General features: G+C 35.5%; 1 protein-coding gene across 5 annotated transcripts in view; it reads right to left on the minus strand.

The window, feature by feature from the left end:
- The window catches only part of LOC111049500, a 169,323-nt gene extending 163,803 nt beyond the window's left edge, over window positions 1-5,520 (minus strand). For 2 of the 5 annotated variants that reach the window (XR_005572502.1, XR_005572504.1), the window contains exon 1: window positions 5,000-5,520. Coding sequence is in view for 1 of the 5 variants with exons in the window: in XM_039438070.1 (XP_039294004.1) it covers window positions 5,000-5,323 (324 nt within the window). In the remaining 4 variants the exon portion in view is untranslated. The remainder of the gene's footprint in view (window positions 1-4,999) is intronic. The other 3 variants (XR_005572501.1, XR_005572500.1, XM_039438070.1) reach the window with 3 other exon arrangements.
- Window positions 5,521-11,796: the final 6,276 nt, after the last annotated feature.

An 11,796-nucleotide genomic window follows, 5' to 3' on the forward strand; every position in this document is an offset into this window, starting at 1 on the left:
TCTTTTTCAGAATGCATCATTTATAGTCTATCTTTGTTTTTGTCAACTCTAGACTACTGGGATAATCTTGTTCATCTTTGTCAGTGGATTTCTAAGTCGTTACTTTATTTAAGATTCATAAAATCCATGATTTACTCAGTAGATTAATCATATAGAAATTAGAAAATGGAAGACTATTTTCTTGGAGTTAGTTTCCAGAAAAGTTTCATGCTGAGACTAATTTATAAAAATTAAAAATGAAACTCGAGAGTTGAAACACTTGGGTTCTTGAGCTCCACTACCCATTGATGATAACCACTAAGCGTGAATTTGAGTACAATATAAGTTATTGTAATGTGAATAAAGAGTGCGAAAGGTTCATGTGAATGTACAGAACACGATGGAAGTGTTAATAAAGTTGAAAATTCTATTTCAATTTCCAGTCCAAGAATATACTAAGCAGAACTTCTAAATTTGGTCATACTAACTCATTCGTGTTAGCTCTGATTTTTTGTATTTTCGATCTCAGTTCCCCAATACCTTCACTGTATAGTTTATACAATATTATAGTTCTATTTTGACTGGTTTTTTATCTCTACCATGAGCTTCAATTCTATCTGAACATCCTTGTTCCACAGAAATCAAAGAATCCCTTCATTAATTGTATTAGACTACTGACATGAAAATTGAATATGATATACCGCCTTAGCGCTTTAGACATATTTCCAAATTGGAGATAAACTATTCAATATTTTCAAATTGGTGATAGACTAGCAAATATGTTTTAATTGAAGATAGATTATTGTTATCTTTCAATGCATTAGATTACCTTTATTCCTTTGCCGTTTGCCTCCTCGACAATGATCGAGAACTTGAATTTTCCCTTTTTTCATAGCATATGAAGCATATTATACTATACTGCTCCTCACCATACATGAAAGTGAACTCTTGCAGAGCTACTACCATTGTTCCTGCTTCACCATACACGCGCCACCCATGATCCACAGTACACAGTAGGCTACACATCCTTCTTTTGTTCTCTCCCGCTTTGTTTCCGTTTTATTTGCCAGTCTCTTTCCGGCTATCTACGACATTCATCTTAGTTTTCTCTCTCTTTTCTTCGCTTTGAGCGGCTGTTCTCAAATCGGCGCTTTTCGCTCAAAAAGGCAGCGCAGCGGAACTCGGTGGTTGTTTATTATCGGCTTTTTCCAATGGCGGAAAAGAGATAGAAAAAGTACGGACGTATTGAGGTTTGTGGGATGCTATAAATTTGTTTTATTAATGACTAGATGGTTTGGGTTTGATTGTGTGTTTTTGGAGGATTATCAGGAGGGATAGAGTTATGGTTGAATAAGTTGAAAAATAAGATACGGTTGTTGGTGGACAGTGTATGTATGAAGTTCACTGTAAGGATGTCCACTAACGACAGGACATGCATGATCAACATGTGCGTACACACATGACGTCACACATTGTTGCGACATCACAGAGGAAAGCTTCGAGCAAAATTCTTAGGTTAGGTTTTTGTATCCTCGATTTGTTGTTTTTCATTTTCTCTTCACTACTCCTTTAAGGTTAAATTATTCTTGTATGATTATAAATTGTGAATTATTTTTTGTTATTGATTGTTAATTTATTTTTAGAATCTCTTCTCTGATGAAAAACATGCTTGATGAACATGTGTGCATGCATGATAAACATGCATATACACACATGTTTATAATGTATTTTCTACTGTAAGAGGCCAGCCTAGGAAGCTATGGAAATGGTGATCATTTTGAAATAAGAAGACTGATGAAAATAACAAATTATTTCAGTCCAACAAAATATTCACTTGATATCCTGTTACCCTTCAGCTGTAAAACGATGATGACAAACTTATGATACGTGAACTACATAATAATTATGAATAACACAATAACGTTGACCATTCTGCTCAGCAACTCAGTTGCAATGCCTGATACTGACACCAGAACACTCTTTTGATACAAACTTCAAGATATTCAATCTCAATTGAGAAATAGTACTTTACATAACAAGTCCGGTAACGATAATTTACCGCATAAGTATGATTGTTTCTGCCCGAAACGTAGTTGAGGGCAGAATTATCATACAAATGCGGTAAATACGTTACCGTACAAGTTTCGTACAATATTTTTTGTCATACTTATCTGAGAAAGAATAATATTGCTGAGAAACAGAAACCATTACCTGCAACTATTCGAGCTACTGCATTCTATAAACATGACCTAGCCCGTAGCGCCTAGTTCATAACAGACAGACCCTTCGAGCTCAAATAAAATGATAAAGGCCTAAATTATAAGATTTCAGATGAGTTCTTATAACTTGAAAATCCTTAAATGAGTTCTTTAATTATTTGAGTTAATATATTAATTACTCAGATTTTATTAGGACTCAGTAGAGTCCTAACATACTCGACTGTAAAGAGAACATATGATCTCTTTACAGTGTAGTATGCTGTAATGAAAATCACATGTTTTCTTGTTCTGCAAACAGCTGTTTACCGGCTTGATTTAATGAATGGAAAACAGCTGCAATTGAGTAAGTATGACAAAAATTGATATTATGGAATCATGGAAGATATTATATCATCTCTATAGAGATAATATATTTAAGATGTAATTTTTCATCATCAACAAGAATAAACAATTATTAACATATCAGATATACCAGGATGACCTGAATCATAACTTTCTACTATAGGAGGCGGTGGAAAAAGAAACTTGACAACTATCATATCTACTGACATCCAACTAATCCTATTTTAGCTAACTCGAACACAGCTTCAATTTAGTAATCCGATTATTCAATTTGAATGAAAGTTCATCATCACTATCCTATTAAATTATTCTACATTATTATGACATTAAGAATCAGAAAAATGATAAATTTAATTATTGGAGTGAGGATTCAATAACTGAAATGAATCATTGATCATGAAATCAAAGAGTATAAAAAAAGCTTTAATTCCTTCTATTTATGCAGGTAATTGATCGAAGTGAAGTATAAATACCCTATTCTTCAGGAAATATCATTGACTAACTAATAATACTGAGATTGCATCAGAAAAAGTTGATTGTAATATAGTAATAGGGCTGTTCTCAATAATAATGTAATAATTTTGTTATCAATGAAATAAACCCAAGATTGAAGAAAGCTCACCTCAGGTCTTTAAAAAAATAAATTGATTTCAACTGTAATCTGATCAAAATATTTTTTCTCTCCATTGTCCATCTTATCTGACATATCATGGTTATGTCACATTCCATGTATCGTTTCCATTAGTTTTCTCTCATTCTCTCTCACACCCCACTTCTCGCTTACTCATTCTCCCTCTCTGTCTTTTCCTTTTAGCAGTTAACCAACAATGGCAGATCATTGTGGGCGTGTCCTGACACACTCAGCTGGGTGCTCCTCGGTGAAAAAAGTGAGAATGTGCAATGATAGACTCACATCATGTACAGTTTTGAGAAAAGCAAACTACAAGGCTATGAGGGACTGACAACTTTGAATATTTATGAGATTTCATTCGTTACGTAAGTTGATTCTTTGATAGAGAGATGAGATAATACCAAGTTCCCGAATACTTTTATTAATGAACCATTAAATCATGGATAATAATTGGGTACTTGATGAGACAAAGAATTTGAAGCAAGATAAAAAAGGAAAGACAACATGCCAATTCAATATTTGAATATTTCTTAAGTTGAAAGTGGATCAATAAGATACCACAATAATTGAAGACAAGTACATTGTAATATTACATTGCATAATAAAAATAATATTGATATTGATTGTAATATACATTGTGATTATCACGATAGATGATAATCGATAATAGTTTGAAATTAATATCATGAATCATTAGCCTATATGAAGCTGCACATAGAGTGAATTGCAATAACTCACATCATAATCATACTTATAGAAAAGGAATGAAATATTATTCTGTATCACTGATAAATTGTTCTTGTAGCAATTACTCGATCACAAGTCTATTATTTTTGCTACCTGATTTCAAGGTGAGCTGTACAAGAATAAGTTCAAGGTTGCCATCATATGCAATAAGTGATCTCATATGGGCAATAAACTCCCACACACTTCTACATACAAGTGTAGCTGTTATACCTACCGGTTTCCAACAAATAAAAATTATTTCCACGGCAAAAACATGAAATCAAATGGTAGCAGGTTGTAGAGTATCTTCATCAGGATAACAAGTAGTATACTATTGTATAATGCGAGCAGAGTTTATTGCGAAAATACATTTCTATATTTTTTGCAGATCAGGACATAAGTATTCTGTGGCTCAGTGCAAGAACTAACAATGTCATTGTCAAGGTCAATTGAAGTTGGTAGTACTTCTTATTGATCTTATTTGACGTTATTCAAACAATTTACCCAGCAGGATTCATGAAACAGACTATAACTCACACAACAACATGAAAAACAATGATCATAACAATGAGTTGTCATAACTGAAAATAATGTGAAAAATAGTTATTTGAACCACGAATTGAGAGGTTACAATCATGCATAAGGGAATGCATGGGGGACAATGTACAATCATATCATGCATGGGGGAATGTATAAGGGAATACATAGAAAAATAAAAAGTTTCTATTCTATTCATAGAGTAATCCATGAGAATAAAATCAAGAATTTCCATCAACAGTACTGATGAACTGCCAGAGTAGCCTACTCCTTGTAGAATGGCTACCAGTAACTTTCACTATCAACATCAGTTTTCAGAAAATTTCCTATTTTGAGCCGCACCTAGCTTGATCGATCTAGCAACAGTGCCATGATTATGCTATCATGACATAAATATACATTACTATACCTACAGTATGTCATGATTGTAATGTCTATGCTTAGCAGCAGGTATGATCAGCTGATCCCGGTTGTTGCAACTCAAGGTTAACAAACTTTCCTTAACCTGAGGTGCTACTGATACTATTCCAACAACTTATACTATTGAAAATTTCCAAGTACATACCTGCATCAACGATAACCACCATCCTTTCCTCCCCACCACTTTTTCCCGCCCATTCTTACCGCGCTTTCTAGCCGCGCGCCTAATCGAACCTAACCTCACTTTCCACACAAACACGCGGGTGCTGGGCGGTCGATATCGAGCGGGTCGATAGTTTCGGTGCAGGACGGATGCTTTGGTTCCGGTGCAGAGGAAGCACCAGGTCCCGGTGGAACAGTAGCCGTGTGAAAGGCGTAGGTGCGTCCCAACAGAAGGCCGAGGAAACACTGGCTGGCTTGCCTCTCTCGCCCGGGATGCAGATAGCTGGCTAGGAAACAGCCTTTGCATGTTAAAAAGGACTTGTGTATGCAAAAGTATGAATGAGATAGTAGCGTCGCACTACGTCGAGACCCGGCTCGCTGCATTAGCAATTGTAATAAGGCGAGAGAGAGAGCGCCGCCCACCCTGCCACGAGAGTGACGGAGAACGACACTTCTCCTGCTGACTGATACAACACACAAACTTAGCGTGGTCATGGTTCCAGCTCTAGTATAATATGCGGGTCAATGGAGCAAAGCAACCACACTCATATATTATTTAATCGATTTTTTCCCATTCCACTGTTTTTGTTTATCTTCTCGCTTCACATATGCTCTGTCTACTTAAGAAGATGAATTGGCACCTTACGGATTCCTTCTTTCTTCACAGATATATTTCTGACTCGCATAATATGAATTACGCGATAATCATACAATTTGTTATAATATCAACATTAACTATCAAAGACTGCAGAGCATTTGAACATTTCTTAGATAATATCTGTGTGTTTTATCAATAGAGTTCATCCAGCTTTCATTTATCCATGTTTATGTCTTATGTCTAGAGAATACCACTTAGATTGAGGAGAACTAGAAATTATTACTTGGGACTGGAATAATTGGTGAATTGTCAACTGACCAAATGACTGGAAAGGAATGATAATTCTTCATGATCATTTACTGCCAAAAATTAATGTGTAATCATGTGGGCTATCACTTCTATCCTAGAGGAACTCTATTACATAGAAAACTATCAACATACTATAAAACTATATAATAGTAGTCACTATACTTCACAGTGATCCAAATTAAAAGACTTAATAGCAAAGCACTTTTATTTGATATTTCATGATCTGTCTCAATAAGTTTTTTTGTCTAAAGAAGGGCAATAAAACTTAATAAGATCTTGGAAGCTCTAGTTCTCCCCTAATGCTCACTCTTCAATATATACTATTTTTACATTTGCAGGCAGCTACTAGTTTCTTTACACTCTACACTATGTACAGTCTACAGCATTTGAACTACTTGACACTCCTTTGGTACTATTTTCTTTCACTCATTGAGGATCAGCCTGTTTGTTATGGTAAGAGGTCAATAGACCAATATGAGTGATTATCAAACGGAGGTTATGAACTTCTTTGCTGGTGAGATTAAGGGATAGAACAGTACCAGGAATAGTATCGTTATCCGTAAACAGGGTCTCCAGATTTAAGATGCTCACAATCAGCATTATTATGCATTTGAATACTCAATAATTCCAAACATTCACTTTTCAATTAGCTGTTTCAATTCTAAAATCATGTTAAAATTAATATAGGTAAGAAATGTTTTGAACTCGTGGCTAGAGCACAAGATTCCTTTTTCTAGCCAAGCCAATAATATAACTACAAATTATTTATTAATTTTCATGTAAATTTTCATCATTTGATAATCGAAAATATTCCAGCGGTTGACAAGTTAATTAACAAAATAAAAAATAATACTTATCATGAAAATAAGAAAATTCTTCATTAGGCGGAGTTAGGACTTTTAAGTCCTCTCTACCATCCTGGAAGAGGTTGAAAATGAGGAAGATAGCATACTCATATTGATACAGTTTTTCAAGTACTCTAGTGGAGTGTCAGTTGGAGATCCAATCAATATTCTCGTAGATTTGGAATAATTACAGAAAAAGCTGCAATATGTTTTCCTTTGAATCTGTGGTGAGCTTTTCTACCCTATATAAATGTTTCAATGTAGTTTATGCTTGATCGCCAACTATTTCATTGTTTTCAAAGTCAAAAAAGGTCTTTCCTGTAGAAGTATGGAAGTTTGAATGATTATCCCAAAACATATTGGTCACCATTTATATCTGCTTAGTGATTACTTATTAGGTATAATTAAGCCTATCAAAGTTCACCTAGGGTCTACTTTGATTTATCCTTCTCAACCCTTATCGTTTTAAATTAATCCTTATTTGAGTTTATAATGAGTTACTAATATGAGTGAACTCTTTCTGATGATTTCATTTCAAACTTGAATGAAAATGGAACGAATTTTTGACACGAGAAAAAGATTCAGTCTCATCTGAAAAGCTCACGTAAGACACCCAGGACGGAATTTACATTCAAATATCTGATTATATCAGAAGCTGACAAGAGGAATTCATTGATAAGACTGGAAAATAACGTAGTCCCGTAATAGAAGTTTCCATGGATGAAGTAAGGGATGAATTATTACAGTACGCAAAGATATTGTTCGACATATCTGGTTGGGCTGACAATAGGGTAGATATTGGGGCAGACAACGGGAAGAAAAATCAGAATTATCCACAAGCCAATAGAAGAAGACAGTGTTAGGCGGAGGCTTTGAGATAAGAATGACACAAGTCGTAGGTCTGTGAAATTATTGTGTCTGCAGGGATAAGGCACACTCCATCAAACCTGCTTCTCCGTCCGTATGCAGTCTAATCTTCACTCTCATATATTTCTTACCGAGAATTCCTAATATGCAGAGTGTCATACGGGACATATTATCAGTATTTCCCCTCTTCATGGGGCTCTTCTCCGATATAATGTTAGCGAATCCTGATAGAGATCCTACAATCTATTTCGACGCTGAGATGTTTTCGACACGCTAATGATTGGCTTTCCATTCACTTTCTCCATGCATCTCTTTATAACTGAAACTCTATTTTTCTGTGCATTTATATTTTGTTTATCAAGTACTTGGATTATTGATGAAATTCAACATCCATAGATTGTCATCAATCAACAGAATTATTTCATTTGTACTGCTGTTATTAGATTAAAAAATATGTATTTTTTAATCTTAGAACTCATGGCTGGTGCTGAAGCCTTCTTTTTCCAGTCACTCCGAAAACTATAGTATTTTAATGATTATTTTTATTTGTAAAAATATTTCTTGTTTTTGCCAACATATTCATTATTCATTATTCATTCTAGTATTATTGCAATAAATATGTTATTATAATCGATGTTCACCGACAACTACAGCGATTTGAAAATGGAGAAATGTTCAATTTCTTTTTAGATAATGGATTGCGATCTTATTACTTCCGTATAACTTATCATTATTGACGAATTGGGAGTATTAAAAGAAAACTTTGTGTTATTTCACTTGAATAATGGTATAGCCTGAACTGTACTCAAAATAGTATAATCTGAATTATACAAACTGTGAATCATGATAAGAATTCTCATTCTCCAACGATTTCAAATACCACACCCAAGTCAGATTTGAATAATCAATTTAACATGTCATCTCATTATAATCATGCTCCATTATTTATAGAAATTGAGAATGAATAAGGCTCAAATTTTCTATATTAAATTAGAGTCATTCATAAAGTCTATTGTTGAAGGAGCTTCTATAAAACATAAAGCAGCTTCTCTAAAAATGAAACAAAAATGAACACATTGGTGATCATGACTTGTTTCCTTCCTTGAATGATAATAGTATTCCAATAAAGCCAAACTGCAAGAAATAAGACTCATATTATACACTAGCCAATATCATGGAGATTTTAAGCTCCTCATTACTCCATTCACTCCTTACCAGCTAGCCTACTCCTCTCAATATCAAGATATTTGTTCTCATTATTACAGATTTTATAACTAACGCTTGAACCGGACTTTAAGGTTCAAATGGAGAGAAATTGAACTTTTTCCAGTGGAAGTACTAAGAATTCATGATCTATTCTTATCATTCCTTATTTTAAGATTTTTCGTTACCATAGAATAGATCAAGAATAAGTTTCGATTTAAATATTGTTAGATTGGGAGGAAGAGGATACAGGTTTAAATCGGATTCTACTCCTCTATGATCGCTTCCAAAAACTGGGACCATTAACCCTCAACTACACGCAAGGCGCCTTCTAAGTATACAAGCTTACACGCGCGCGGCACTGAGTGCCGCTATATGTAAATTGTGTGTTTTCAAACCTTTTTTCATAGAATTTAAGCTGTACATAGGTGATGAAAATGAGAAAAACTTCTTTGATAAGATATCCTTATTTATTCACAATTGTTATTCAAATAGAAATTGAAAAAAATCTATATTTTACCATCTAATTGTTGGTTTAGCAAAGATAACAAGCTTTTAACACAACTACAGCAGAATTCATCGATGCAAAACAATATCCAAAACAAACAACCTTTATATCACTTGGCAGCACGTGGAGGGGAGAATCCTCCACTCAACACACACCAATATTAACCCTCAATTTCACATTTAAAACTTTTTGAAAACTTAATGGACTGAGTGTTCAATTAAGCCTTCGTCAATCAAAGTGGTCCTCCTCAGTCTTGTTAGTTAGTGCTTGTTACTCCCAACCTCAGGGAGGGTATTTAAGTGGGGAGAAATGCACGGTGCCTCACCACATCTTCCCTCTCTTTTCAACTTGATCAACTCCCTATCTATCCTGCTCCAACTTCATCAATCCTTTATATCTCCTTCTCTTACAAGCTCTCCAGTTGCATATATTTCCTTTCCTCTCAATCATCATCATCTCTCCATCCCATTTCTCTCTCTCTCTATTTCTATCACTTCCGAATCTATCAACCTCCCTCCAGCTCAACCCCTCACAATCACCCCTCCTGGATCCCTCTCACTCTCATTTTCTATCAATATCATTTATTTATTTTCTCTTTCAAACTCATACATTATTCATTATTCCTCCTCATTTCCTCTCACTTTTTCTTCAGTCCTCTATCCCTCCTTCATTCTTCATCTCATTATTACCTTTCCTCACACCCTCACACTTTTTCTTCAGTTGTCTATCCTTCCTTCATTCTTCATCTCATCATTACCTTTCCTACTCATACCTCTTACTCTCTCTCTCTCTCTCTCTCTCTTTATCTCTTCCTCATTCGTTCTATATCTCTCTCTCCAATAAACCTTATCTTCACTTCATCATTTCTTCTCTCTTCAGCTCATTATTTACCATCTACTGTCTATATGATCTCTCACTGTCTCTTACACACTATCTCTCTCACTCTCAATCAATCATCATCGTCCCATCTCTCCCAGCATCTCACCAATCCACATCATCCCTACTCCATCCGACTCCTTCTCACACACACACTCTCTCTCTCACTCTCTTTTTCTCTCTCTCTCACACACACACACTCCCAGGATTGTGTGGCAGAGAGGACTAGGAGTCCTAACTCCGCCGCAATCAAGGCATATAATCAATCAATCAAATCTCTCTTTCTCCCACTTTCTATCAATCCTCATCGTTCCTTCTCTCTCAACATCCCACCAATCCAACCATCCTACCCCAATCGACTCTTTCTCTCTCTGTCATTCTCTCTCACACCCTCTCTCTCTCTCACACCCTCTCTCTCTCTCTCACCCTCTCTCTCTCTCACTCTCTCTCTCTCTCTCTCACTCTCTCTCTCACTCTCTCTCTCTCTCACTCACTCACCATCAATCCCCATCATCCCCTCTCTCTCCCACCCATCCACGCTGGCCATAATCTGCATTATGGTAGCTGAATCATCGCTTTTAATGCGTTCTTCAAACAGAGCCGGGATCTGCACTATCTGCATACTACACGTTGGCCACCCTTCCATTCAGAGATCGGGGATTTCGGAGCACATAAACAGGTTTAAATTATTGCAGCTGAGCCGCACTGTCAATACGGGGAGCAGACTCTGAAGAGCGCACATCTTCCCTGATGGTGACGGGGATATTGGGTGTTTGAACCTCGTGAATGCTGAATAGTATACACAGGTTGATGTGCTTGGATTAATACCATTCATATAAAGTATTTGTTTGATAGTACTCAAATGTAGATGTTGATACACTGAAGGAGATCATTGCTACTACAGTACATTGGAAACATTGGAGCATTATCTGTTTGGGAGTTTCAACCTCGTAAATACTGAATCATTACCCATTTTGATGTGTTCAGATTGATGTAATACATTCCATAGATACTTATGTGTGTGGATTATTGTAGATAATGGGGAATGAATGTAGGAAATGAAATGCGGAAAAGTAAAAATAAATGAGGATAAAAGCCGGTGAGAGGAAAAATGATGTAAGTCAATGTTGTTCAAATTTGACATGCCTTATAATATTATCCAGTATGCCTTCAGCTAATCTGTTACATCGATATTTTTCACTGCCACCTAGATACCGTATATCCTATACTATTTAACGAGCAACTTCTGTTTATATGTTTAGATGTTTGGATGTTTAGATGTTTAGATGTTCATATGTTTGTAATTTACCGGATCTCGAAAACGGCTGTAACGATTCTCACGAAATTCAGAACATAGTAGGTTTATGATTCGATTGCGCTAGGTCTCATCCCTGGGAAAACTAGCTGAACGACATTATTATTTTTTATTATTAATTCAATTTATTAATAAAAAGGACATTAAACGGAAAATTATTATTCATCCTTGGAAAACAGCTGATAATAATTATTTCGTCTGTTGGTGATGGAAGTGAGTGAGCGAGTTCATGTGTGTGGGACTGTGTCAAAAATATGAC

Source organism: Nilaparvata lugens, chromosome 11 (assembly GCF_014356525.2).
Source record: "Nilaparvata lugens isolate BPH chromosome 11, ASM1435652v1, whole genome shotgun sequence".
Taxonomy (NCBI): domain Eukaryota; kingdom Metazoa; phylum Arthropoda; class Insecta; order Hemiptera; family Delphacidae; genus Nilaparvata; species Nilaparvata lugens.